The 27,989-nt window shown below is 50.5% G+C and overlaps 1 protein-coding gene and 1 long non-coding RNA gene across 2 annotated transcripts; both read left to right on the top strand.

The window, feature by feature from the left end:
* Positions 1-381: 381 nt before the first annotated feature.
* On the top strand, positions 382-20,946 carry NUDT3 (nudix hydrolase 3). Its single transcript, XM_036398417.2, has 5 exons — positions 382-744; positions 11,538-11,648; positions 18,909-18,953; positions 19,567-19,651; positions 20,397-20,946. The coding sequence occupies exons 1-5, from the start codon at positions 646-648 to the stop codon at positions 20,564-20,566; spliced, it is 510 nt and encodes a 169-aa protein (XP_036254310.1). The 5' UTR covers positions 382-645; the 3' UTR covers positions 20,567-20,946.
* Positions 1,470-2,879, top strand: LOC118696301 (uncharacterized). The gene is made up of 2 exons (XR_004981642.1): positions 1,470-2,510; positions 2,628-2,879. It is a non-coding gene; the product is annotated as an uncharacterized LOC118696301 (long non-coding RNA).
* Positions 20,947-27,989: the final 7,043 nt, after the last annotated feature.

Here is a 27,989-nt window from a genome sequence, read left to right as displayed (position 1 = left end):
ACGGACGCGGCCCTGCGGTGGCACCGGAGGGGTGGGACTGGCGCGGTGCCTGCAGCGCACCCGCGCGGCGCAGGGCGGGCGCTGCGGTCCCCGCGGAGCCGCTGTCACAGCGGGGCCACGTGCGCGCGGCCGGCCCGGCCCCTGCGCCGTTTGCGTAAGGCCGAGCGACCGCCGCCGCCGCTCTGCGCCTCCCGCCCTATTCCCGAACTCGGCGTGCTCCACTGGCGCAGAGCGCGCGAGCCGGGGCGGGGGCGTGGCGGCGCCGCCGGCGAGGGGGGAGCGATTCTGGAAGCCGCGCTGCGCACTTGGCGTAGCGGGCGCGCCGTGAGGCCGCAGGGGCAGCGCCGCCTCCCCGCCCCGCGGCGCTACGCCGTTTGCGTAGCGAGCCCCAAGATGGCGGCGCGGTCGTCGTCGGCGGTGGCCGGAGCGCGGGCGGTGGCGGCGGCGCGGCCGGGAGCGAGGGCAGGGGTGAGGCGGGCGAAGGGAGGCAGCGCGTAGCGAGACCCACGAAGTGAGACCCAGAAAGAGACTGTCGCGGGCAGGCGGTCCCTCCGCGCCCCCCCGTCCTTCGCCGCCCGGTGGGTCCCGCCCGCCCCCGCCCTCCGGGCCGCGCGTCCTCCGGCCCCGCCGCCCCCGGAGCGGAGGATGATGAAGCTCAAGTCCAACCAGACGCGCACCTACGACGGGGACGGCTACAAGAAGCGGGCGGCCTGCCTGTGCTTCCGCAGCGAGAGCGAGGAGGAGGTGAGGGGCGAGGCCGGGCCCGGGACCCCCGAGCCGCCCGGGGTGGGGGGACTCGGTCCCAGCGGGGTTTTATTTTTAACAGGCGTCGTTCAGCGTCGCTGGGAGAGTTGGTGCTTCCCACTGGGCTCCTGCTCTCCGCCGGAGCCGGGGAGATGCCCGGTGGGCGGCGGGACGGGCTGAGGGGAGCGCGGGAGGGGGTTTGGCAGTGTTGGGGACCCACCACGCTGGCAGAACTTCAGTCCAGCACATCACATGAGATGGGAGAGGAAACCTGACCTTGGATTTATAAAAAGAAACTGGGATAAAAGGGGACTGATGGAGTGCCAGAAGTTGCTGTCCAGAGAGTTTGGGAGGAAGTGGGAATTAAAGGTGGATTGGTTGGTTTGAGAGCGGCCGCGTTGCTAAGGGGCTGCATTGTCCGGGAAGTTACAGTGAGAAACTTCGCTCCGACGTGCGATTTTACACCGGTCTTTGTTGACACCTCCTGAAGGTGGGCTCGGGGTGCTCAGAGCAGCAAGGCTGCAGGTCAGCCTTCTGTGCTGCTGCTGGAGTCAGGCGTACACACTCCACTGCATTTGCTGTGCCCGGGTGGCTGTGCTAAAGTCTTTGTTCTCCTGATTATCATATTTGTAGCTACAGGAAATCGGAAGGGAATGCAGACAGTTCACTGGAGGAAAGGCAATTAGCATACATCCAGTTATTATTTAACGTGAAGGAGACTGCACAAGCCCTTTGTAGCTGTGCTGGCGTGATGAGGAGCGTCAGCATTTCAGCAGAAATGGTCTGAAATGACAGCAGTGTGGCTGGTGCAGCGTTCAGTGTAACTGATCCTTCCCACGGACTTCCAGGAAATTTATGGACTGACCGTGAAGAGGACCATCATTGTTTTGTGTGGTGATGCTGGGGATGCTCAGCACGGATGGGTGGAGGCGTTGGAGCGCCCTGATGAATCGTACACAATTAGTGGGGCACTTTGCAGGCTCTTCTCCAGCAGTGGAGGCTTGGCCATGTGTGACTGCAGGGTGGTTTAGGGTCGAAAAGTACTTTTAACAGGTGCCTGAGGCAATCAGCATGTGACTGGTTGTGAGTTTTATTTTAACACACCTCAGGCTGCAGTCTTGCACAGGCTCCAGCTGATCCTTCCAGCCCGTGGGAGCTGGTGACAGAGCCCTCGTGGTGCTGGGGACACCGAGGTGTGTTAATGACAGGGGTCAGAGCCCTCCCTGTGCTGGGACACCAGGCTGTGTGGCAGTGTCACAGTGCTGACCCAGGAGGTCCAAGGAGGAAAGTGAACTCGTTCCCGAGGCACGGTGGCGTGGGATGGATGCTTCCAGCGGGCTCAGCTGTCAGGTTGGTGTAAGGCTGAGATTTAAAACCACTTTTGTGACACTTGTGTCTCTGCTGTGGTCTCCACCTACAGTGGATTGAATTTAAACTCCTTCAGGCTCTGGTTTCCAGGTAAGAGCTGGTGTAGAACGATCTGTTTCTGGTTTCAGGCAGGGTTTGAGGGAGCTGGCTCCTGTGCTGGGTCGTTCCTGAGGGTCTGTGAGCTCTGGGGAGGTTTCTGTGTGCAGGGCAGTGGAGCCTCTGGCTGAGCTCTCGTTGTCCCTGTGGTCGCTGTTGGTGGCCTTATCCCTGAGCTTGCAGTGACAGCTGGCAGTGGCTCTGCTGCCCTGGGACAGCTCGGGGAGGGAGCAGTGGTTGCTGTGGAAGGGCTGCACTCCGAGCTGGGGTGGTTTCCTCGGGATGTGCTCCGTGTGCTGCAGGTGAGGAATGAGGCAGGGAAGGACGGGTCTGATCTCAGAGCCTTTGAAGGGCTGTGTGTGGTACCTGGGAGCTGAACCCTGAGCTGAAACTGCATCCTCTGTTCCCACCTGTTACAGCCCTGCTGCAGGAGCTGCCCAGGAAGGGGGCTTGGCACAAATACATCTGGGAAAGTTCTTAGCCAATGCCATGGAATTAACCCCACTGGGATGGACTCTGTGCCCAGATCCTGCACTTGGCCCTGGCCAAAAGGCATTGAAGTTAAACTTCAATGAGTGAAATCAGCAAGCAGGGCACCTTATTAATTTCCCTTTCTAATTATTTCTTGGGTTCCTTCTCATTTGTTTTAAATAAACTTTGAGAGAAGCTGACTGGTGTCCACTCACTGCTACTTGCACTTTTTTTACAGCAAGGAAGGTGTTACCTGTACACATTTAAGTACAGAATATAAAATGGCTGTGAAATATTTCTTGGTTTGCTCTTGGACAATAATACTTTTTAATGTTACTGACGTATTTTATTATTGATTGCTTCTATTTAAGTGGAAATTGAGATCTCTTTAAAAAGTCTCTCCAGGGAGGGGAGAAAGAGCCAGAGCCAAAGTATGTACATTAAAGAGCTATTAAAAGCTTAGTGTTTGAAAAGAAGAGAGAAGAAAAGAAGCATGTTTTGATAAATAAATTAAACTTTCTATATTAAAGTTGGATTTTTCCTGGGACTGGCTGTTTCTCATTACTGTTCCTTTTAAGTGCTTAAGAAATAGTAGAACTTTGGTCTTGCCTTTCTTCTTCGTTTCCTGCTATGAATTCAAAATCCCATTTTTTTTCCCTGTTTTTAACCCCTCATTAGTTCTTGAATTAAAAAAAAGTTTGTAAAGGGACAATAAGGAATAAGAGAATTTTGTTTACTCTTACAGAGGAGGCTGCTTTCTTCTGTTTAGGTGTTTTCCTCTGACTCTTCAGTTCACTGATATATTTTTCATTGAAATCTTTGCAATCCCTGGAGATTGATAAAACACCATGTCCTTGGTTTGGTGTTACATTTGCAAATAAAGAGGCTTAACAGAAAAATACTTTGTTCTTTTTTTTAGTTTTTAAATGATTTATTTTTTCCTTATGCTGCTGGAGGTTGCACATTGTCTCTGCATTGCATTTGGAGGCCGCTGCTTTTGGGCATGAAAAAAGCTCTGGAACAGTTTTGGAAGACCAAGCATTGGCTGAAAAGATGCCTTTGTTACATATTCCTTTAAAAAGCAGCACAGGGAGAATTCATTTCAACGTGAATCTCAAATGGAGAAAAAAATTTACATTTTTTTGGGCATTGTGGAAACCCCCCAAATTGTGTGTGGTTTCCCAAACCACGATCCACATCCTTGGGCAACAGGGAGAGCTGGGGCAGCAACAGGATTAATTCAGAGAGTGGGAACAGACTTCAAAGGACCTTCCAGCAGCCAGGCACCAGGACTTTGCTATTCCCATCTTTTCACATGGACTGAACTCCTGGGATATTTGCAGAACTATGGAAGGAGAGTGGAGGGAGAGCTCCCAAATCCTGTGGTACCTCTGGAGTCACTTCATTGCTTGGGGTGTCCCTGCCCCTCAGCATTGCCACCAGGGTGTTATTTTTACATAACACACATATTTTCTGTGTGGACCAGCTGTTCCACGAGGAAAACATCTCAGAAAATGCCCCTCGTGCCCCAGCAGCTGGAGCCCTGCTCCGGTGCTGTTGGACAGGATAAAGAGGCACCGTTGGGCCCCGGGTCTGCGCTGGGGCAGCAGCAGGTTCCAACATGCCCACATTGTGTCTGTGAAAGGACAAGCTGCTCGTTAACCACGGGGCGGTTTTAAAGCTTTTTTTTTTTTTTTTTTTTTTTTTTTTTTTTTTTGAGAAAATGCCTCGGGAAGAATCTTTTCTGAGCGGTGAATGAGGCCTGAATGGAGCTGGGAGAAGAGAGGCTTCACCCGGGGGCCGGTGCCCTGGCACGGGCTGAGCCTCGCTGGTCACGGTGGTCACGGGGAGAGCTGGGCCGGGTGGCCCCTGGGAAAGCCATTGGAATGCAAACGAACCTTTCTTCTTTTCCTTCTGGCCTCTCCTCTCCCGGTTTTCCTCTCCAGCTGTGATGTAACACAGCAGAGCCGGGATTGGAACCCGCCGAGTGTGGTGGGGATCACGAGGTGCTCCTGGGCTGTCCCCTGTGCCTCGGCTCCAGTGTAAACCAATAACAGCTAAAACCACTCCGGTGTAAGTGAGCCCAGCATCATATGATCATCCTGCTTTCCGTGGAATAGTCTCAGAATCCCTGTTCTGGTGGCTGGGCTTGGCTGGGTGCTCCCATCTGCTGCATAAAAAGGTGGTGGTTGAACCCAAGTGAAGTTCTCCTGCTCTGTTGCTAACCTGTTACCACATCTCCAGTGGGATAAGGGCCAGCTTGGAAGTGAATCTCTTGCCTGTGCTTCTCCTGTCCCTCTCAGCCCTGTAGATTGTGTACAATCTGTAGGTTGTGTTCTCCGAGAGCAGGAGCATGGATAAACCTCTGCAAAACCTGGCTTTCATCTTAAAAAGTGTTTTGCCTTCCCACAAAAGCAGCTGTCACTAAACAGTTTTACAAGCAATTCCACGGTCTCTTGTACATTTCCAGACAACAAAAGAATGAAAATTGTTAAATTTTCACTTCATTTACTGGAAGCTCAGCGAGCTGTTGTGAAACTGAAGAACTGAGTCAGTTTTGTTCTGCTGCAACTCAGGGAAAAGTGATGACTATGGAACGAGGGTGTGCTCGGCCCTGGGTCTGTGGAGAAGGACCCAACAGTGGTGGCTGTGTCTGTTCTCTGCAGAACACTGCTTTGGAATCTCTTCCACCTCAGATCCATTTAGTGCTTGACTAGGAGCTGCTTTTCCTACCTTTTTCTCCTCACCCTGTGTTTTCTGTACCCCGTCTTTTTTAAAAAACCCACGCCCAGTTGCCTGACTCTGTTCATCTCAGCACCCTTCAGATAAACTCCTGCAGTGTGGAGACAGGTACCAGCATTTGGGGGTGCTGCTGCCAGGGGACCTTATCTTTCCACGGATGGTCTCTCACAATCTGGAAAAACAACTCTTTCCCTTCTTATTAAAAAAAAAAAAAACCCAAAAACAACCATGTGTGTGGACTTTTATGTTCTTTTAAAATAAGGAGTGTTCTCCTGGTTTGCTTGGATAGAGCAAAATTAGCAAACTCAGTTCTACCTTACAAATAGCAAACATCCATGTGGGAGTGCTGTAGGTGACATCCAGTGGTTGGGAAACGGGGCCTCTGTTAGTTTAAACACTTGTTCTTTTTCAACGCTGCTGAAGGACTGACTGCACAGACCAGTCAAAGATCTCTCAAATTTTGTGTGTGTTTGTTTCAGAATTCCTGTCCCTGCCACTGGATATGGCACACTGACTCTTTGTTCTCAGCAATTTCACGTTCACCTGTGAAATTCGGAGGGGTACAATTACCTGCTGGGTAGATTTTTGTCAGATGTTTCAGGGGTTATTTCTCCTCCTGCAGGTGACATATATTGACGCTGTGTGTAGAATTAACTACTTATATTTGAGCAGCTTCCCAAGAGTTTGTGCATGCTGTATGTGCTGAGTAGGGTGGTTCATCAGAGCAGTGTGCGGCTGCTGACAGCCAGAGTCATTTGGGCTCTGTAAAAACCCCAAATACCTCCTCATTGCTTTTTCTCCTCCCTTACTCAAAAAGGCCCTTTACAAGCCAACCTTTCTCCTGGAAAAGGTGCGCCTGGACAAGTTGTGTAAGCACTGAGTGGTCACCAAACTGGTTTTGACAGGCAGAAATAGGTTCTGGGGTTTGGGGTCTCTCTCTGGGAGTGCCCCTTATCAGCCCTCGGCTTCTGAAAGCAGCGGCTGCTGCTGCAGGCGGTTCAGCTGCTCCTGAAGCATGGGAAGGCATGTTGCAGATAATTTCTGTGGTTATCTAAACCATAATTTCGCTGGAGGGGGAGGACTTGGGATTGTGTTCCTCCCTGCTTGGAGCAGGCAGTGGTTCTGAAGCAGCAGGAGTGCTGCAGTAGCAGTAACAGGACCTGTGGAGCTCTGGAGCCAGAGCAGCAGCACGGTGATTTATTATTGTTATTCTAACCAGCAGCCTAAAAACCAACAGAATCTGCTGTATTTTTTCCTCTCTGGTTATAGGACTGTAGGTGCGATCCAAGCACTTGAAATGACTTGAACTCTTTCCAGTTCACCTCTTGCTCCCGTTCCAAAACTTGTGCTTTACTTTTGTCAAGTTCTCTAGTGCGAATCCCTTCTCTTTTGCACCATCCTGCCGTGAATTTCCCACCTCCAGCTCCTGGATCCCTCGTTATCAGTTAAATCCCATTATCCCACGGAGCCTGGTGCAGGTGCATGTGCAAAAATAACACTTGTCTAAGGAAACGTATCCTGTTGAGGAGCTGGAATGCTCCTGGCAGGACAGGCTGTTATGGGCAGGGAGGGATTTCTGGTGAGAGTGTGTGCTGTGCTCCCAGCTGCTGGCCCTGGCAGGTGCAGGGCGGGCTGCAGCCCTGCTGACCCACGGCTGGATTCACTCCCACCATGTGCGAGCTCCAGAACGTGCCTGGAATAGCAAGAGGGTGGGAGAAGCCCTCCCGTGAGCCCTGGCGTGCACCCTGGGGCAAACTGCCTTTGCAGTTTGGCAAAACACGTGATTTGTTGGGGAGTCATGGAGGCTGTGCTGCTGCCAGGGAAATGAGATGAATTTTGTGCAGCTTTAGTGACAGCAATGTCCCTCTTCTCCCCCTACTCCCCCAGTTCTCACCCCTTGCTGGTGGTTGTAGGGCTTAGAGGTGATTTGGTGTGGTCAGATGAACGTCCCACTTTTGTCAGGTAGAAAAGCATTACAGGACTGATATTTGGGGACTGGGAGAATTTTGTTAATTTTCAGTGAAGCACCCAAGGTGTTTGTTATGCTGGACACAGCACCAGCTCTGGGATCTGCCTGGCCATGGGGCACATGGCAGCACAGCTCAGCTCCTGAGAGAGAGCACACTCGTTTTAAACTGAAACTTTGAGACAAAGGCAGCTTGAACAGCAAAAGCCTTGCAGTCAGCCATCTTCTCCTCCCAGCTCCTGCAGCCTCTGCGGCAGCAGAGTTTCCTTGCAGGCTGTGCTCTGATAAATGATGCTGGAGTGGGAAATGAGGTGCAGTGCTGGGAGGTTTGTGCTTCAGCTGCTGTGCAAGCAGTGTGATTTATAGCTTAATGTTGATACAAAGCACGACAGTATTGATAGAAAGCATGTCAATATTGAGGGAAAGCCTGAAAATATTGAGGGGAAGCTTGTAAGGCAGTGTCAGGAGCCAGCAGCTATGGATCAGCTCCTGGCAGCAGGAGGCTGCTGGGCCAGACCCTGGGTTTAACATCTTGCCTGCTGTTCCCTGTGCTGGCTGCCAGCTCTCCGGGCCCTGTCTGGCACAGGTGGGTAGCACTGGCTTTCCCTGGAAGTCTGGAAGGTTCTCAGCTCATTTTCTACTCATGCTGTGGCCCATCTCCTCACAGGGCTGTGGCCCTTTCTGTCTGCTCGAGTGCTGCTGTGGAGCCTCTTTCGAGGAATTGTGTTCCTTATGGTGTAGCCTCTCTTGTTTTATTTATGGGTGGTGGATGTTGTTTAAATCCACTATAGCATGGAAGAACCTGGGAATCTCTGCTCCTCTGTTCCACAAATGGGGAGTTAATTCTCTGATCCTGGTTCCCCACTTCTTGCTTTGCAGAGCCCCATTATTCCTGTGAAAAGAAGACAGAAAAACCCCTCCATGTGGATACAGTGGTTTGTGTCAGTTATTTTAAAGTGTTGTGTATGTGGGATGCCCATATTCATCCCAGGGACAAACTCTTTCCCCCTTTTCCCATGGAGCTCCTTATTCCATGTGGCTGTCTGGGCAGCCTTAGATGTCTTGGTGTGTTTCCTGTCTCCTCCAGGCAGGGTTAGTACTGCTCAGGTTTGTTTGGGTTTGTTTGTTGTGTGCAGCTTTGAACGTTCTTGCCTCGAGGCTCTGCTTCGAGCCCCTGCTGCACACTTCAAACTTGGCTTATTTTTCTAAACTTTCTCTTTTGTGGGGGATTGTGTGGGAGAGTTTCAGCAGGGCCACCTCCTGCCTTGCCAGAGAGGCTTGTGTTGCTCATTTCCCTGCTTTGAAATGACATAATTGTCTTTGAAATCCTGGAAAACACAACTTGGCTATGTGACATGTGTATTACCTGCAAATGCTTTTCCAAAAAGTCTGCAGGACGTGGCTCCAAAATCTAACTCCAAAATTCCTGGCAGGCCAAGAGTCTCAGTAGCCATTTTAAACACAGTTGCCTGGCAAGGATAAAATAGAAATGTCTGACCTTCCTACATGTTCTAGCCTGATTTAAAAACATAACTAAATTTTGGTTTATTTTTTGATGGCTGTTTAGATTAAATTAAGTACTTTAGAATGTATTAAAATAAAAGTTATTTATGTAATATAGAAGTTAATGAGCTAAAAAGCCAGCTGTACCCTGGGCTGGTCGACTGGAAAGTGGTAGGGAATGGAATGAGATGGGCTTCGAGGTCCCTTCCAACCCAAACCTTTTTGGGATTTGGATGATGACAACTTTTTCCTTGATCCCTCTGAATGCATTGCATGTATCTGGATCCAGGACTGGTGTTGGAAGTGTGGGTTTTTTCCAACACAGCAATGTCTCCCCCTCCTTTTGGAACTCAACCCCTTTGTCTTGGGAGAGCTCATTGGTAGCAATATCCTGTTTGAAGTTGTTTTAAAAGAATGACCTTGTAGGGCTTGTTTCCTGCACTCTCTTAATGGGATTTCCTTTTTATTAAACAGGAAATAGTCTGATTACATAAAAGTGTGAGAATGACAGGTTTTTCCTTCCCAGCAAGGGTTGTTCATGTTAATTCTATTCAGAAAATGCTCAACTGCCAGAGCAGCTGAAGTTAATTTTCTTGGCCTCAAACCATTGTTTGCACCCAGAAGTTCCTCCTGGTGTGTTGCTGAGGCATTGTCTCAGCCTGAGCAGGTTTCCTGGAGCAGTCTGTGTCCAGGATTCTGCAGCAGATCCTTGTTCTCACGCCTGGAAGGTGGCAGGAGTTCAGGGCTGTGAGATGTGCTGTGCTGAGTTTCAAAGATCTGGTTCTTTGGAGGGTTTTTTTTATATTTTTCTGGGGTTTTTTTTCCCTCGAGCTGGAGCTCTGAATTGCAATGGGAAGGGGCAGAGCTGGTGCTTCCTTACCTGGCAGCAAAGGTGCACTTGAAATGGCTGTTCCTGCTCTTTAGCTTTGTCCTCAGAATCACCAACTGACCTGGAGCCAGGAATTTGAGTCCAAGCTCTTTTGGAGGATGAGTGGGGATGGACTAGAAGTCAAGTACTGTGCTAGGAAGAGGCACAGTGGCAAACTGAGGTGGCTGGGGAGCCTGGCAGGGACTGGCTGCTGTCCCAAGGGCTCTGAGGATGAATGAAGTTTACATTCCCTATTTAGGCATGGCTTTCTGGTGGAGTTTTACATGGACTGGATGCCTGGAGGAAAGGAATTCTGCCTTCCTCTTGGAGAGGGCCAAACACTTGGGATGTCACTGCAAAGCAAACACTGTTCTGTCACAGCCTGCCCAGAGGAAGGGGCAGGCACCATCCCACTTGGAATTGTGGAACTGAGGTGGCTCATGCACCTTCATTTGTTTCCATTATCAGTTTGGTCAGAGAATTTTCAAGATAAACCAACTGAAAAATCCTGGAAATCTTGTGCTTGTTTTTGTTTTGGCACTTTGAGTTCTGTAGGTAGATTCCTTTGGGTAATTAGTGCAAATCTTTTCATATCCTACTGGCAAATCACTGTTTCCCCAGTAAAGCCTGGGATTTCAGTGTCTCCACAGTGTAACTCCCAAATGTCTGACACTGTTACAGCTGGCCTGGAACCTAATTGGACTGGTATGTTGGAAAGTTTCTGGAGCAAGTCGCTTTGGCTCCGAGCTTTGTGCCTGTGAAATGATGAAGTACAGCAGGATGACTCCAATGAACCAGCTTTGTTTAGAGAGCTGGACAACAGTATTAGTGTTGTTTTAAGTTTCCATCTCTGCTCATGGGTATATTGCAAGTAGATTTAATAAGCTCAGCGTCTCGCTGTTCTTTGGGACAGTCTGTAGTCAGTTGAGAGTGTTAGTTAGAGTTTGTCTTGCTGGGAGGTGGCAAATCAGAACCTGAACTTCTACAGAGCAGAATTACCCTGGAATGAAAAATACTGTTTCAAGAAAACCTGCCACAAAACATGTGTATATGGTAAATCCCTCTTGGGAAGAGGGATGAACCATTTTTCTCATTCACAAAAGGCTGTCCTTCCGTGCAGCCTTTTCCTAGGGGGTTTTAAGTTTAATAGGTTTAATATAGGCTTTTATTTTGCTTTTACCTCATTAAACAACCTCCTCTAAACCAAAAGTAGCCAAGTGCTGGCTCCAGAGCTGAATCCTCAGTGCCTACTGCAAAAGAAGTGACAAACAGTGGGGCTGAGAATCTGTGCTCAGACAATTGCACATAAATAGTGCAGTAGGAGTTCCTGGACGTGGATGTGTTGTTAGTGACAGAACTGCAGGGACAGGCAGGGCCAAAGGCACCAGGAGAATTAAATGGAGGTACTTCTGCAAGGGGTGGAGGTGCTGAGCAGTATCTGTGCACTTGTGTTGTTACCTGAGGTGTATCCCGAGCTGGGAGGACTCTGCAGTGAACTCACACTGTGGGTGATGCTGTGCCCAGTGCTAATGAGTGTTTTGGTGTGCAAGGACAGTTTTCCTGCAATGCATCAGAGCAGGGAGAGGCAGTGGCTGAGGGAACACAGAGTGTGGGAGCGCCTCGGTGTCACTGCTGCTGGAATTTCCACGGCTGTGTGGATGGGGCTGAGGGAGAAGTGAGCAGTGGCAAGGCCCTGCCTTGGGTGGGTGGTGTCTGGGGGTGTGTGAGGCACAAAGACACTCTCTTGGGGTGCCCATCAGCTGTCTCTGCTCCCCACAGGTGCTGCTGGTGAGCAGTAGTCGCCATCCAGACCGATGGATTGTCCCCGGGGGTGGCATGGAGCCCGAGGAGGAGCCCGGCGTGGCCGCCGTGCGCGAGGTGTGTGAGGAGGTGAGTGCCTTCACCCTGCCCTGGCAGCCCGGCTTCTCTGGGTTTGTTTTCATCACTCTTCCTTCTTCTCCTTGAGGTGGAGAGGCAGGCAGGGTCACTGGTGATATCCCCATTCCACGTGGGAGGAAAACGGAGTCCTAAATAAGAGAACATGGGAATGTAATTAAACCTCTCAGTTGGAATGAGCTTGTCCTTGCCTGATACCTTTAACTGAAAATAAAGTTCAGCTCTAGTCACTTCAGTGTATATACAGTCTCTGCTTCGTTTTCTCTGTAAGAGAGCTTCAAAATTCAGCTGTGCCTTTGTGGACCTGTCTAGTACTTGGGTACAAGGTAGAAATAAACCCCTAGGAGCCACTAAAAGCAATCAAAATATAGGAACCTAAGTATGTTTTTGGTTTAGAATACATAGTGAGGTTTATGTGAATAAGTGAAATTGGCCATAAGTTACCAGCAGCAGTTCCTATAGTGTGCATGGGTTGGTTGGTTTCTTTTCTCTTTTTTGCTTGAAGCTCTTTCAGGAAGGAGATCAAACAGCAGATCAAACACAGATCAATGGGCTGTAGGGAGAAGGCACATTTTTCTCTTAAAGCTGCTGGAAGAACAATTTTTTTCTTCATAAGAAGTGTAAAGGCAGTAAATAGCAGTTGACTGCAGTGTATGTAAAACATGTCTTTAGAATTTGCTTCTGAATATTAACCAACTGGGGAGATGCTTAGGTTCAGAAATGACTGCGTGATTATAGATGGAAGGGCCAAGTAGGTTCACAGTTACATAAGGCAGGATTAAAAATGCTTTTGAGAGGGTTATAAATCTTTGGGCTCTGCAGAACAGAAAGCAAGAGCTAATTGATGGGACTTGGGAAGAAGCTTCTCCTGTAGCTGCTTTTTTGAATTATCTGGTCTATGCAGGTTTTTTTCCTGAATTATTTGGAAGTACGTGCTGCTGTCTAACTCAACTCTGAATATTCAGACTGTTGGACTAACCAAATGTGGCAGATCTCGAGTTGCATGTTTCTCTTTGGATGTTTTAATAATCTAGCAGTTTATCAGAAAGAGATTACACAGTCAAAGTTTATTTTTTTAAGTCTCTTTAGGTCCCTCTAATACTGAGAATTGCTGCTTGCAAATTTTATTTCCAGCTTGTAACCCAGCTCCTGCTTTTCCAGTAACTCGGCAACCTTTCAACAGCTTTACAAGCCAAAGTGAGTGTAACCAGAACAATAGAAATATTTTTAGCTGCAGACTCCTGCTTTTCAGCCCAAGCATTATTAATAATGAGGCGATTTGATACAGAAGTCCAGGGTTCATTCAGGAGGTGCGGAGCTTTGCCTCTCAACCCTTAAAATAAATGTGCAGGGGCACTCCCTGCGCGGGCAGCGGCGCCCCGGGAGAGCCGCGCTCTTTCCATGACAGCGCTGCCTGGAAGGGAGCCCTGGCACGGCTGCGGCCGCGCAGGAACTGGTTTGGGCTGGCTGAGATAATCCCGCTCCTCGGCTGGTGTTCCCTGCTCACGTGGAGCCCTGCCCGCTGCCAGTGTAACTCAAGCCCTGGCAGCCTGGCAGGGGTGAGCTCTGCCCAGCGAGGCACCTCTGCCCGGCTGCTCCCGGCGCAGAACGGCAGCAGCTCGGGGCACTGGGAGCACCTGGGGATCACCTGGGCACCCCTGGCTCACCTGGGCGCCCCCAGCCTTGGGTGGGTGCTGCAGGTGGAGGAGCTGACACAGAGCTGGCTGACATGAGCACCCTGCAGCTGCCAGTGGTGCTGGCAGAGCTTTAGGGGTGCGAGGCCTTCCCCCTTTGGGCTGTGCTCACGTGCTGCTGCTGAGGCTCTGCACACAGAATTATCCCCACATCCCTGGCCTCGAGCTGCCTGGGGCTGTTTGCTGGGTGCAGGGGGGATGTTGTTGGAGCACAGCAGGAGTGTTGGGAAAGACAGGAGTACCCATCTTCCCAGTTCATTGCTGTCAGTTTGGCAGGAAGGGTTTCAGGAGGCTGCTGGGAGTCCTTGCTCTCTCTCCCATGTGAATCCAGGTGTTCTGGGGTCATTTGGAGCTGAGGCTGATTTCTGAGTAGGTTTGAGGTCTTTGCTTCTCTCCTGGGACAGCCAGTCATGGGGACACAGGTTAACTGAGAAGTTCCAGTTTGTTGCTTGAGGTGGGAGACGGAAAATCCAGTTTCCCCCATGGCAATGAGCAATGCTGCTCAAATCTGTGGGAGAAATGTGTGGGGTTTCTTTCCTTGACTTTGGTATGCCTTTTCCAATTTTTAATAAGAGCTGGTTGGAAGAGCTGTAAGAACTTGTGACCATTCCTGTTTCTTGTGGCTTTTGAGGATGACAATAGACTATCTCTTCCCAATTCATTCTCTTTTGCATGGTGTGCATTTTTTTTCCAAAACATGCTTCCCTAAACGAACAATTTAACTTCTGCATTCACTGTTTTAATTTTACTGTCTATGTATTTGGGTTTATCCAAGTTATTGCAGAAATAATTGTCATCTAAAGTTACCTAACTTTTCCCTCTTTCTGTTCCAAAAATGAAATGTTGATTCTGAGTGAAGGCTGTGATCCCTCTGTCCCAGTTTGAGTTCAAGTCCTTGTCCTAGTTTGAGGTAGTCCTTATCTCTATTAGTCTGTACCAGCACAAGTATTAAAGTAGACAGGTACCCACACTTGTCATGCTCCCTGTTGTCTGCATGGAATTGGAAGTGACTGGAGTTGTTGGGCATTGTTTGTGCAGAGTGACAGCAGACACCCAGCATCTCTGGGGCAGAGCTGCCTCTTCAGAAGAAACCTCTTATTTTTGGCAGGTTGCTGAGAAGTGCTGTAGTCAGTCCTACAGAGCTGGGCACTCCACCTGTGCTCTAAAGTTCACCTTGTGGAAGGTGTGTGCCCCTTTTCAAACAGGTCGTGGTGCTCATGGAGTGTGTTCTTTGCTTAGGAATGAGGGGTTTTTATGGGTCTGAGCAACTGGTGAACATCATGGTTTAGAAATAGATGCCTTAAACTTATTATAGAGTGACTTTGAAAAAAGCCTCCACACTCATCTGTGACACTCAGCACCAGTTCCTTTTTCACTTAGAGCATTCTTCACATCCTGACCTTTAAATACCTAGTAAATGTCAAATTTTATAACACTGCAGGAGCATTGGTTGTTCTTTTTTTCATGGGAGTCAAAAGCCAGATAATCTGTGCTTGATCTGTGATCAAACAGGCAATTGGTGCCAATATCAAGAATAGTCCATCACGGCAGTACTTTGATCTGGTTGCTGGAACTTTTTTTTCCCCCTCTTCTAAACATGCTTTGTAGATAATCTTTCCTGTTTCGTGTATTTTGTTAGTGATTTAGGACACAGATATCAATATCTTTCAGTGCTAAAATAGGAAGATTTTTTTTTTTTAAGTACTGCTGGCCCCACAGCTGAATGATGAGGTGATGGCCTTTGAACCCCTCTAGTTGGTCATACCCAGTGCAAGAGGTGGCTCAAAGTCACTGCCCCTTACCCTGTGTACTCAGACTTCACCAAAATTATTGCAGTATCTGAAAATTCTTCATTCTGATATGGAATTTCATTTCTATTTCACAACTGTAGAAGCAAATAAAGGTGTCATGCAGTACTAACTGAGATGAATGAGTCTGACCCTCTCTGAGACGGCAGAGTTTGCCCAGCTGGCCTGGAATCAGCATCCTCCAAACATGTCCACAGCCCTCCTGGGTGGGATTTGCACCTTCAGTAGTGCAGGTCTTAGAGCAAAGATTTGGGTGTTCCACCACAGTTCTCTTGCCCAGCAGTAATCTGTAGTAGATGCAGGCTTTGAGCCTAATAGAGCAAAGTAAAATAGCTGAAATTCCAACCCACATTTTCCTTAGCTCAGATGGAAGGAAATAAAAGCTGTCCCGAGGAACAGATGGTGTTGCTGCAGGCTGCTTTTTGCATCTGACCCCAACTTATTTTCAGCTTTGAAACCTGAACCTGCTGTTCTTGGATGGCTTCAGTAATTTTTCTTTATTAAAACAAGTTGTTCCATGAGCAGCAGAACTAGTAAAGCTTCATTTCCTCCAGGTTTTTGTTCCTTGTCCTGAGCTCCCAGCCCACCCCTCTGGGTGCACTGGGGGTTTGAAGCGTGTGCTGGGCAGGCAGCTGGCTCTGGCAGTGCCTGTGGCTGATGTGCTCTTGCCAGAGCTGCCTTTTCCTCCTCCTCTGAAACCTGGACACTGGTTTAGATCAGCAGAGCAGGGGAAAAGCTCATTTTGCCAGCTCTGTGTGTCCTCTTGTACCTGAGTGTGCCTGTCCCAGGGAATCCTTTCCTGTGATTCCCTTGCTTTGTTTCCACACCTGCAGTTGGTGCTGGTGCTCTCCCACCCCTGCTGATGGGTTCAGTATCATCCTCCTGGGATCCTCCTGGGATTCTCCATGTACTTGGAGGATTGCAGCACTTCCAGTGCTTAGAGGGGCACAAAATCAATTGTGCTGCCTCTGCCTCACTCACTGGTCTCACCCATTAATTTACTATCGAGGAGAAAATTCCTGAGTCATCTGCTGCAAATTAAGATTCAGTCCCTGCTGCAGTCCTGGGTGAGCCTGGGACTGTGCTTTAACTCTTCAAGAAAATTTTGTTGCCCATATGAAAGGAGGAGATGGGGAGCTTGCCCAGAGAGGAGCCTGGCAGTTCCCTTGCTGGTTACCAAGCTTGACTTGTTAGTGATAACAGCTGTAGGTTATTTTCTCAGGTGTCTTGGGCAGCTTCTATGTTAGAAATTTGTGTGAGACTGTGAATTCCACTTCCATGCTTGTTTGTGCCATTGTACAGAGACCAACTCTCCTGCTGGTGTGGGAATTCAGTGCTCCATCAAAAACAGGTGCATGACAATCCTGTTGGTGTTGGGTGTCCTGTATGTTGTCTTTAAAATCCACTGTACCTGGAAAACAGGCTGAGAGAGGCATTGGCCCCCAGGAGCAGTGGCTGATGTGTTTTGCAGGCTCTGGTAAGAACTTGCTTTATAAAATCAACCCAACGGGGTTTTCTTAACCAAACCATTCTTTTATGTTGCCATTTACAACTGCACATGAGAAGTTTGTGTGTGAAGCAAAGCTTAGAGCTTTCTCCAGTTGTGTGATGATAATTCAACGTGATTTCCCTACAAGACAGGTTTGTCTTGGCATCGTTTTTTGTGCCTTTTTGGGCAAATAAGACCAGGCAGGACAGAGCAGGAGGATCCTGGTTTGAAGCATTTTTTCCATCATCTCTCTTTACCAGCACAGAAGGAAGGGCTCCTCACCTCCCTCTGCTACTTCCAGCACAGTTCTAGAGCTGGGATAAACTGCCTGGGAGGCTGCTTGAGCAGATTCATCCTTCGTCTCCAGGTTGGCCAGTTGCCTGGTGATAAATTTATTTCTAGTCAGACTTGAGAGTTCACTAAACCATCACAGCAAAATCCCTGGCATCTGATTCAGTGCCTACAGGTAGGGAGAGCAGAAATTCAACAACCTTTTCCAGAAACCAGTGAAGCATTGGTTAAAGACAGTTATTTTCCAGAAATATTTGATTCTGCTTCACCTTTTAATGCATTCATGTCCGTATGTTGTGAAGGTGGAAGCCTCCAGTTCCTCCCTGTGTTTCTGCTGCCTGTTGAACACGGCTGAGCTAAAAATAAATCCCAGTGCTGAAGGAGTTCCTTGAGGGAAATGCATTTGAAGCATTTACATTCCAGATGCCTTGGGAGAGGGCTGAGGCCAGGTCAGCAGGGTTGGCAGAGGAGGTGGAATCCTCAAAGGTCAGCGGGCACCGACCTGCATGGAATTGCTGCTCCTCCATGGAGCTGCTGCTTGCTCCAGAAATAGCTCCAGAGTCACAGGCACAGAGGCACCTCTGGGCCCAGCAGGATGTCACAAATACTGGTGAGACAATAAAGCTTGTGTCCAAAAATGAAATGGGAGATTCAGTTGATTCACTTCCTAGAAGTGGAGCTCAGTGAGTGTGTTACCAAAAGGATTTCCAGATTTCTGCTTAGTGAGGGAGCTTCAAACCCTTTGCTCCTGGGCAGTTCCACATCAGCAGCCTGGCAGCAGGAGTGAGGTGCTCTCTGGCTGGATTCTCTGGTACCTGTTCATGCACAAGGCTGGAACTTAACCAGGAAAATTGTCTCGCTAAAGAAAGTTCTTCCTTTCTGACAGCACGAGACTGTGCATCAGCTGGTCAGTGGGACAGAGAATTTGTCTTAGCATTAATGAGACTCAAGCATTGTTTGTTTTAAAAAAAGAAGCCTGGCATAATCATATCTCTGTATCCCATCTGCAAGAGGCACAATTTCCCTGGGCTGTTCATGGGATGTGTTCCAGCTGCTGGAGACGGAGCCGACTCTACCTCCCAGTTGTGGCTGGGTCGTGTGCCAGGCTGTGTGGGTTGGTTCAGACCTGTTAAATCATGGAGCAAGATCTCATCTTGTCTGTAGCACTTGAGTTCCAACCATTTACAGTCATAAAACAGAGGGAATATAAAGCAAGGGCAGGAGAGCGGGCTGGGATTTTGCACAGAGAGCTGAGGAGGGTGGGGAGGGAGCCAGCAGAGAGGTGCCAAAGGGACACCAAATGTGATGGGGTGGTACATCCTTGGTAGTGTTCAAACAGACAAAACTGTTGCTTAGATCTCTTAATTTGTGTCTCTGCTTGATTCAAGAGCTCTATTTCAGTGTGCATCTGCCCTTTGTGTTATATCCAAACCTCTCTAGTTCCTGCTGCCAGGGCCCCATCACAGCATTTTGTGTTTATATTGGCTTCTTTCAGGTGTGTGCAGGACACCCCTGAAATACCTGGGAGCTTTCACATCACTCTTGGGGGTGTAAGTCAATGTCTTACACATACATTATTTCCTTAAATTTTGATTTTGAGGGGGTAAAATTGCCAAACCCCAAAGCCAATATTCCCCTTGCTCAGGCTGTAATAACCTTCAGAGGAGATTCTGGTCACGAGGACTGTATTGGTATGCAAGGAGTAACTCCTCAAATATTTCTTCTTCCTCCAGATTGAATTCAAAATTGTTTGAATGTAGGAAAACAAGAGAAAAAAAACCCTGGGAATGCTTGGATGTTAAGCACTCAGGATACATTTCTGTTTTTTGCCTTGTGACTGTGTTGGTTTAACACAAGCAGAATTTTAGAGCGTTTGCTTCCTGTCCTAAAGGAACTGGTCCTGCACAACAAGTAGGAAACACGTACAGAGCTGTTGTTAAAGCATGTTTCTTTTCTCTTTGAACTTCCCTAGGCCGGAGTGAAAGGGACGTTAGGAAGATTAGTGGGAATTTTTGAGGTAAGTTTCAGACATGGACGCTGAAATTTTGTTGCAAAAAATCATCTTGGAGTAACAATGGCTCTGCAGGGTTGTGGAGTGAGCCTTGCTGGTAAATAAAAACACACCTGCTCAGCAATTCTGATCTTTGCAATGGGCACTTCAGTGAAATCACTGGTGATAACTGGTGTGGCTGAATATTCTTGGTGCTGCCAAAAGCTGGGGAGTGGGGTCCCCCCTTCATTTGTGGCACTCACAGCCACACCTGGCACAGCTGTGTGACCAGACACAGCTCCTCTTGCTGCTCTTCTGGCACTGGCACCTTCAAACTCATGTAAAACAGGTCAAAACCTTCCCAGCTGAAAAACTAAATTGTGAGCACATCAGTCCACAAGCCACTGCTCCACAGATCAGGAACTGCACTTTTGGGTGTCCCTGTCAACACTTTCAGACCTCTCTGATTTAAAAATTTAAAATTTAAAGCGGTTTTTAGCAGCTAAGAATGAGCTGTGCTGTGGGAGGAGCTGCACCCAAGGTGGGCAGTTTGCATCTTGCAGCAGCCCAGTGCCCTCCTGCCTAGGAAGGTTTGTTGTTGCTGTTGGTTGGTGGTTACTCTGTCCCCTTTGCCTTCCAGAACCGGGACAGGAAGCACAGGACTTATGTTTACGTACTCATCGTCACCGAAGTGTTGGAGGACTGGGAGGACTCTGTCAATATTGGTAAGCTTGGTGCATGCTGCATTAACTGATGGAAACAAACCACAGGTCAGCTCAGCATCCCTCTGGGACCTGGAGTCTGTGTGAGTGTCATTGGGAAAGGTTGCAGTGCTGTGTCCTTTGGTTGCTTGGGGAAAAAAAATTGTGGTGAAATTGAGGATTTGTCACCTCTGTGGCCCAGGGGAAGCCAAGTGAGTGTCCAGCTGCCTCTGCAGCAATTTTGTGTTTAATTCTTGCACTGGATGGTACCAAGCAAAGATGAAGAACTGTCTGTCTGATTCTAGAGGAAATACATGTGAGCAGTGTGGGTTAATCATTCACTGTTACCTTTGAAACCTTTGTGTTTCAATTGGATTCCCAAGTGAAAATGAACCTGTTGTTGCCACAAGGTGTGTGACTGCACTGCAGCAAATGGAACATGACTCCCCTCAGGCTCTTTATGGAAAGAGTAAGAACTGAGAGCTGTCCACAGGAAACTGAAGTCCACTTGCAAACTGATGGAAATTGGGTGGTGCTTCGTGTGTGTGTTGTGAGTTGTCTTAAAATAAGCATCTGGCTTGACTAGAAATTGCAGAAATAGCAAAATAATGTTTTTTTAATTAAGAAATGCGAGACAGGGGATGTCCTGCCCTAAACAAACACCTGTCCCAGGGGATGGGGAGCTGTCAGTGTGGAGTTGGAGGGGGAGGCCCTTGAGATCAGACAACATCATTCTGTTGCATCTACTGATTTCTCTCTTTGCCCCCAGGAAGGAAAAGGGAATGGTTTAAGATAGAGGATGCCATAAAAGTTCTGCAGTATCATAAACCAGTGCAGGCCTCGTATTTTGAGACCTTGAGGCAAGGCTGTCTGGCCAACAACGGCACCCCGGTGATGAGCACGCCGTACTCCGAGAGCTCCGTGTCCGACATCAGATGATGACGAGGTCCCTGCCAGAGCAATTCCCTAAAGCAGACTGAGACCTGGATTTCCCTCCCCTCCCCGTTTCCATGCCTCCTCCCTCACACCAGGCATGGGGCAGAGCAAGTGTTCAGAGTGCTGCGATTTAGTGCAAGGTGGGATGATTTTTTTTTTTTCGTTGTTGTTGGCTTTTTTTGCTTTTTTTTTTTTTTTTTTTTTTTTTTAATTTTGGATCTGTATTTTGTAAGATACATTTTGTGCATGAAGTGCCCCTTTCCCGGTACTCCGCTCCACGGCCTGGAGGCTGCCAGCCCCGCATCTGCCTTGTGCTCTGAAGTGTCCCAAGTGTCCCCTTTGTGTCACCCCAGCCAGAGCCACTTTTTTTTTTTTTTTTTTTTTTTTTTTAATTAAAAGACTTCCAATGTGAGATCAGCTCTTCAAGTCTTAGTCTGTACTGTAAGGTGCTGCTCAGACCCGTGTGGGGATTACTCGCAGCACATCTGTATAAACTTTTTTTTAGATGGAGCATCTAACATTTTAATTTTGCGGGAGTTTTTTTTTTTTTTTTTTTTAATCCTGGTCTGCTTCTGAAAAGAAGGGTTCATAATTAATCTGCTTGCCTTTTGTTCTGTTTTTTAAAAACACACATTCTGTGACAGTGCTAGTGGCTAGGCCAGTTTACTCCCCAACCGGTATCTCCCGATTTAGTGCAGTGACACTTGAAGTTGAGGGCAGAGTTCGCATCACCTGCAGACATCCCTGCAGACATCCCTGCGGCTTTTCCGGCAGCTTCCACCGACGTTTCTGCATTTCCATCCGAGGGAAACCACACGGAGCTGGTCTGGAGCCGCTGGCCAAAACCAAACAGCCTCAGCAACGCTGCAATAGCGCCCGGGTCGCGCCGGCTGCGCTGGGATTGGGGCTGCAGGGGGGGTCGGACGGACAAACTGCAGTGAGGCTCAGCAACGCTGTCCCTGCTCCCGCTGCGTCCTGCTCGTGTCTCTCTTGTCCACATGCCTTACGCCGTGCTGAACTGGACACTTGGGGTTTGTGCTGAGCGTGGGACCGCGCTCACCGAACCGCGCGCGCGTCCCCGAAGAGAAGTCCCGGGGGGAAAATTCAGGTGTTGAGTCTCTTGTCCTGTGGTTCTGCAGCACTTACGGTCGCACCGTGGAGCGTGCTTGAAGTGTGCCCTCCGTGAAAGGTACAGCTGCCTCCTGCAGGCAGCATTCCCGGGGGAGCAGCACAGGAGAGCTCCCCGATGCGCCGCCGGCACACTTCACTTGGGGGTTTGTTGTTTTATTGCTGTAAGTTTCATGCTGTCTTGATTTGCCAACAGTGTTGTCTAGTTGGGAAATAAAATGGGGGAAGGGTTGGGGTTGGGGGGGGTGGGTTGGGACAGGTACAAGTTTTGGGAGGGGCATTAATTAATCCCTGGCTTGGGACAAGAAGTGGTTGCTGAGTTCAGTAACTTCTCCTTTGTCAGAGCAGAGCCAAGATGTGAAATTAAATCTGCAGTACTTTTTTTTTTTTTCCTTTTTTTTTTCCTGCTCTTTATTTAACAAAAAAATATTCTAATAAACACTCACTGTTCTGGAGTTTTCTCTCTTCCTGAGAAGCGCTTACAATATGAAAATCTGATAGAAATATCCATGGAGCCTGGGACAAGGGGGAATGGTATCCTTGCTGGTTTGGCAAGAAGCTGTTCATTTTAAGATCCTTTTCTGTTCCTTTCCTTGTTCTCCCTGCTTTCATCGGTGTGGAGTAGCAAGGCCAAAAGCAGTGCCAGTGATCGCTGACATGGAAAACCACGCGTAAGGAACAGCCCATTATTCAAGGAGTAGCTCAAACCCAAGCGTCTGGAATTGAGCCCAAATTACACCAGTTCAGCTCACTTCAACTTAGAGACGAATGTACAATCCTTTCTCACTATGTGCTGGTCAGCCTGAACCAAACTCTCAAAAGGGCTTGAATATTCTATCTGGAAGTGTCCAAGAAATTCCCAGAGTTGCTGTCCCCGTGCCCTGCGAGGCACCTGACACAGCCATCTACTGCCTTCAACGAGTCTTGGTCTCTACTGTACAGATTAGTATGTTGGAAATGCTTTGCAACAAAACAGCTGGTACTCCTGAAAGAGTAACTGCAGTTTTAATATCAGCAGCATGCACACTTTTGTTTTTAAACTAAAAATGTTTTTACAGGGCTGTTAAACTGACAATTTAGGGTAGAATATTGTTAATGACTTGCTAATGGCTTATTTGTTTGGGTCAGAAAAAATAAATTGTGCCAAGAAAGTGTTTTAATGTGGCATGGATTGATGCTGTTACCACGGAGTGGCTGATGTTATGCCTTGTAACTGGAAATGGCTCCTGGGGCAGGAATAGCCTTGATGGAAGAGATGCAGATTTCAGAGCAGGCCTGAGCCCTGTGCTCCCTGAACTGCTCCCTGCACCACACAATTCCCATCTTCCTCAGCATCTGAGGTTCTCTCTGGAGCTCGTACAGCTGCACCCCCAGCAGTTGGAGTGGTTTTATCTAAACTGGTGTTAATTGATTTGGGACTGAGCGTTGTGAGAGGCCCAGGGGAGCTGTGGGAGGGTGGCTCTGGTTCTGCAGCCTGGACAGTGCTGCTCGCTCTCTCTGCTGGGGCCACTGAGTCCCAGCTGTGCTAAAACTGGTGCTGCTCCGAGCTGGTAGTGTGGGATAGTGGGATTCTTACCTCAGCTGGCCTGACCCTTATGTGGGGTGTCACTCTGTGTGTCAGCATCCCCTGGGAGCAGTTCTCAGCTGGCTCTCAGCCTGGCTGTGCTCTCTGGGCACTGCTGGAGCTGGGTACAGCAGAGGGTGTCCCCAGACAGCCAGCGAGGTGCAGCAGCCCTCTGGTCCCCCCTCCTGGCAGGTCTTGAATGTTGGTTTGGGGTGTGAGGTGAGGAGGGGCTGCTCTTCATCACCCAGCCGAGGGAAGGGGGCTGCACTTCAGGGTCCCTCACCCGAACCTGCTGCTGTCTGCCCTGGTGCTGGGGGGAAGGTGGGAGCTGGGTTTGAGGCTGGAAGGAGCAGCAGTATCAGCATTCCCACCAGCTCTGTTCCTGTGTAGGTGGATGCTGTGAGCTCTTCCCTACTCTCCTGTGCAGCACTGAGACAGCTCGTTCAGCCTGAGCTGGAATGTGCCTTAAAGCAAACTCTGTAAAGGGAAAAATTGAAAAGGGGTTGGAATCTGCAAGTGTTGCTTTTTCCCTTGTGTGGCCACAAAGTATTCAGTGGCTAAAAATGTGGGTAGGGAATGTCAGGAATCCTCAGTTCCCTTCCCGGATCTAGCAGAGGCTTTGGGCCTTTGCCTCAGCTTTTCCATGCAGAAGCTGTGTTCAGCATTCCACAGCGAGCAGGGATCAAAATCCTGGAGGCTGCACAGGTCCAGCGAGTGCCCCTTGTACCAGAGCTGTAGGTTTCCTGCCTGTTCTGTTTCATCCCAAATTAACCTGGTTGGTGTTTTCACGCAGCCAGATGCAGCATCCATCCCTGTGCAGAGCGTACAGGAAGCGCTGGGGCTCGGTGAGGGCTTGGTTTGGAGTTTTACCCTCCCAAGTGGAGCCTGTGCTGGGGGGGATGGAGCTGCATCTTCAGGCAGACCTGCCCCAAGCAGTGACTGTGGCACTGTGAGGAGCTTTTCCCTCTGCCTGCTCTGCTCTTGCTCCCAGGCTGGGTTTTCCCTCCTGGCTCCATTCTCCTCAGTAATGGCATCATCTGGTGGCTGCAGCCCTTCAGGGACGTGGTGACCTCATGGCTGGGGTGTCCCTCAGCTGCTCCCTGAGCCCCTGACACGCACAGGGTGGGATCCTCATTTTCCTAACCTTGGAATGAACTAATCCAGCTGCTCTGGGCTGTGGAGATCCTGCAGTGCTGTGCTGGGGTAGTGGTAGGGGTCTGTACAGAACTGATGTGGCGCTGGTGAAAAAGAAACTGAACTGGACTGAAGTGGTATTTAGGAGATTTATAAATCTCTCTTTGGTGCTAGTCCATAGAGGTTTTTTTTGTTGTTTTGTTTTTGGTTTGGTTTATTTTTTTGGTGGGAAGATGGGAATTTTGATGTTATACTTGATGAATTTGCTTGAGAATTGCCTCAGAAACCTGGGGAGGTCTGAGAGTGTTTGTTGAATTTTCTGTGTGTCCTATTTTATATTTATTAAATCAGAAAATCTGGAATGATCACTTTGCATTTGCTGCTCAGTCCTTCCATGAGCTCTGTATACGTGGGGGGCTCTTGGCAGTCCCCCCCAAATCAGGAGAAGGGACCCCAGACCCAGCTGAGGGATGAATGACCAGGGTCCATTGTCCAGCCTCCTGTCCATAGGCGTGTTTGCCTGAGGCTTCTCCATTCCTCCCCAAAACAAGGACTCTCCATGGTTGGTCAGAGCTGTGAGGGTTTGTCTGGTTTGTGTCTGAGCTGGTACCTTCGACCTCACCCCCACCTGCAGGAGCAGCAACGAGGGGCTTCCTCTGTTATGTGTGAGAGGGAGGCCGTCACTGTCTTTAAAAAGAGTGAAAAATTGAAAAAATCAAATCGGTGGGTGCCAGTTTGCCAAGAGTGTGGGCTGTAATCTAGTGCCAACCAATAAAAACGCCAGTATTTCACACGGCTCTGCCTCCTGCCTGGTCTCTCCATCGTGGGTGAACTCGGAGATTGGGCAAGTGTCACCCAAGGAGAAAGCTCTGCCTGCAGTGCCTTGGGACAGCCACAGCCTGGAAGAGGAACTGGAGGGGTGTCACTAAGAGCCTGATGTTGAAATGGGCTCACTGATGGGGCATGCACCCTGCAATAAAAGGGCATTTTAAGGAGAGAGCCTCGAGGAGCCTCTGAATGTGCTCCCATCTCTTTCACAAAATCCTTCCCACAAAATAAATGCGGGAGAGGCTGGCTGGAGCCTGCACCGAGAGCATCAGCACTATTTAGTGCCACCGGGGCTGCCTGCCTGGCCACAGCAAGGCCATCTCCCTCATGTCCCTGCACAACAAACCTCTCCTGTGCGGAGACCCATCCCCAAGCGAGCCTTTGCAAATTCCCTTTGGGATCCGATGTGTCCGGGCTCCTCCCGCAGCACACACGGGGCTGGTGCGCCCCAGCCCCGCGCTGCAGCTGCGGCGGGAGCCCAGGGCAGAATTAATCCGGGCTGACGGCGGCGTTAATGCCTGAGCGGGCAGGGCCGGGGCGGCTGTGCCCCCGCGGGGACCGCGGCACCCCCACCCCGGCCTTTCTGGGCGGATGAGCAGCCGCAGGGATGCGCTGGCTGGAAATCCGGCCACTTGCGCTCAGCTGCTTAAACGGGAGCTTAGCGGCTCAGCAAAGCTGTCCCCAATTATGTGCTGGGGGCCGAGGAGCGCAGGGGAGGGCGGTGATGGCTCACAGCGGGGTTTGGGGCAGAAATAAATACCCTGTGCTGTTATTCCAGCTTTGTCCCCCTGGCAGACAGCCCGTACACCCCGGGCAGAAGGTGCCTTGTCCCCAGGATAGGTGGCGATGCTGCCCTCAGCCCCTCCGACATCCTTCCCCACCCCAAGGTTTGCAAGGGGGAGATTTCTCCAGGGATGAGCAGGTGCTGTGCTGCCCCAGCTTTGACTCCCCTTTTTCCCTCATCTGGGTGCTCTAGGAAGCAGTGGATAGGTAAAAAAAAATATCTGGGGATGCTGCAGGTGTCCTGGGCTGGCTCTGGCCATATAGAGGGGCTTGGTGGCCCCCGGTCTCCTCCCAGGGATGCTGCTTCCCCTGGAGCACGCATGCTCCTCCTGGCCATGTGCTCCCACTCGCTCATGCTCTCCAAGGAGCTTTCCTAGAAATTGATGGATTTATTTTTAGCCCTGGCGCAGCAGGGTTCAGCTGGGAGGGGATGGGCAGCGGTGGATGGTGGCAGCATGGAAGGCTCCCGAGGTGTCAGTGCTGGGCTTGGGGGGGAACTGGGGGTCCTGTTCCACTCTGTGGTTCCCCCATTGCAGTGGTGAACAGGGCTGGGGCTGGTTTGGGAGGGGCCTCTGGGGCAGGGGGAGTCAACACAGAAGGAGACCAGTGCCACTGCTGGGAAGAGTGGGGTCAGCGTGGGCTGCTGGGGCCAGTGGGACCCCTGGGGACAATGGGACACCAGGAACAACAGCAGCTGGCCACTCTCGGGACAACTGGTGCCCGTTTCTGGTTTGGAGAGGGGAAAATAACCCAGAATGGGCTGGGCAGGAGGTGAGGCAGCAGTGCAGGGACTGGTATAGGCAGAGGTGCAGGCAGGGTACAACTGGCTGTGCCACCGGCAAGTTCATCCCAGAGGCTGCAGACCAGCTGCTGCTCTGGATGCTCCACAGGGCTGAGCCCTGCCCTGCTGCCAGCCCAGGGGCTGTGTCCCCCCAACCCCGCCATGTCCAGGCCCCTCTTTCACCCCATTCCCCTCTTTTTCACCCCATTCCCCCTGATGATTATTTTTTGTAGCTGATGGGAAGCGCAGTGGGGCCTGGTGCTCCCTGGTGTCCCCCGCTCCTGCCTGACCCACTTAGCGGGACCATCTGCTCCCCGCGGGCAAAGCGGATTAGCCCTGCGGCCGGGATCAGGGCTGGGGCGCTGCCACCGCTGTGGGTGACACTGCTGGCACCGTCACAGCCCCTGCCAAAGTCCCCACGGGTCCAGCCTGGGGGAGAGCGGCCACAGCAGGAGCCCCAGAGCAGTCCCCAGTGTGGGTGACCCTGCCCGTGCTGCTGGCACCCCTGAAACCCGGCCATGCCCAGCCCTCTGGGATGGTTGTCTCCCACCACACCCAAATATCCATCCATCCATCCATCCATCCATCCATCCATCCATCCATCCATCCATCCATCCATCCATCCATCCATCCATCCATCCATCCATCCATCCATCCATCCATCTTCTCTCACCCACACCCCAGCTGGGCCAGGTGTGCAATTCCCCCATCCCTCCCTCCATCTATCCGCCCACCCCTTCCCTCGCCTTTCCTTGTGCCCCTCCTCAGGGGCCTTTTCTTCCTTTCTCCCGGTTTTTCCCTTCCTGGCTCTCCTGGTTCCCATTTTTCCGTTTTCCCCGGGTTTCTCGGTCCTGTTTTCCTTTCTCCCCTCACGCGTTTTCCCGCCCCCCCCCCGCCCGGTCTTTGCTGCCCCCTGCCGGCCGCGCGCCGCCACCGCCCCGCCCTAAGCCCCGCCCATTATCCCATCGCCCCGCCCCTTGCCGCGCGCGCGCTCGGCCCCGCCCAGCGCCCGTCACGCGCCGCGCGGGTTCCGGGTGCGGGCGGCGCGCGCAGGTGGGCGGGGCGGGGCGTGGCGCGCGCGCGGGGATCCCCGGAGTGGGGGGGGGGGGGGGACGACCCCGGGACATCCCGAACCGGACCAGGCGGAAAGGGGGGGATTGGGGTGGGGGTCCGGGGTCCGAGGGTGTCCCGGGCACAGCCCAGTGCGG

The sequence above is a fragment of the Molothrus ater genome, chromosome 25 (genome assembly GCF_012460135.2).
Source record: "Molothrus ater isolate BHLD 08-10-18 breed brown headed cowbird chromosome 25, BPBGC_Mater_1.1, whole genome shotgun sequence".
Lineage (NCBI taxonomy): Eukaryota > Metazoa > Chordata > Aves > Passeriformes > Icteridae > Molothrus > Molothrus ater.
Note: the sequence above shows the minus strand (reverse complement) of the source record. Positions and strands in the feature narration are given on the sequence as shown.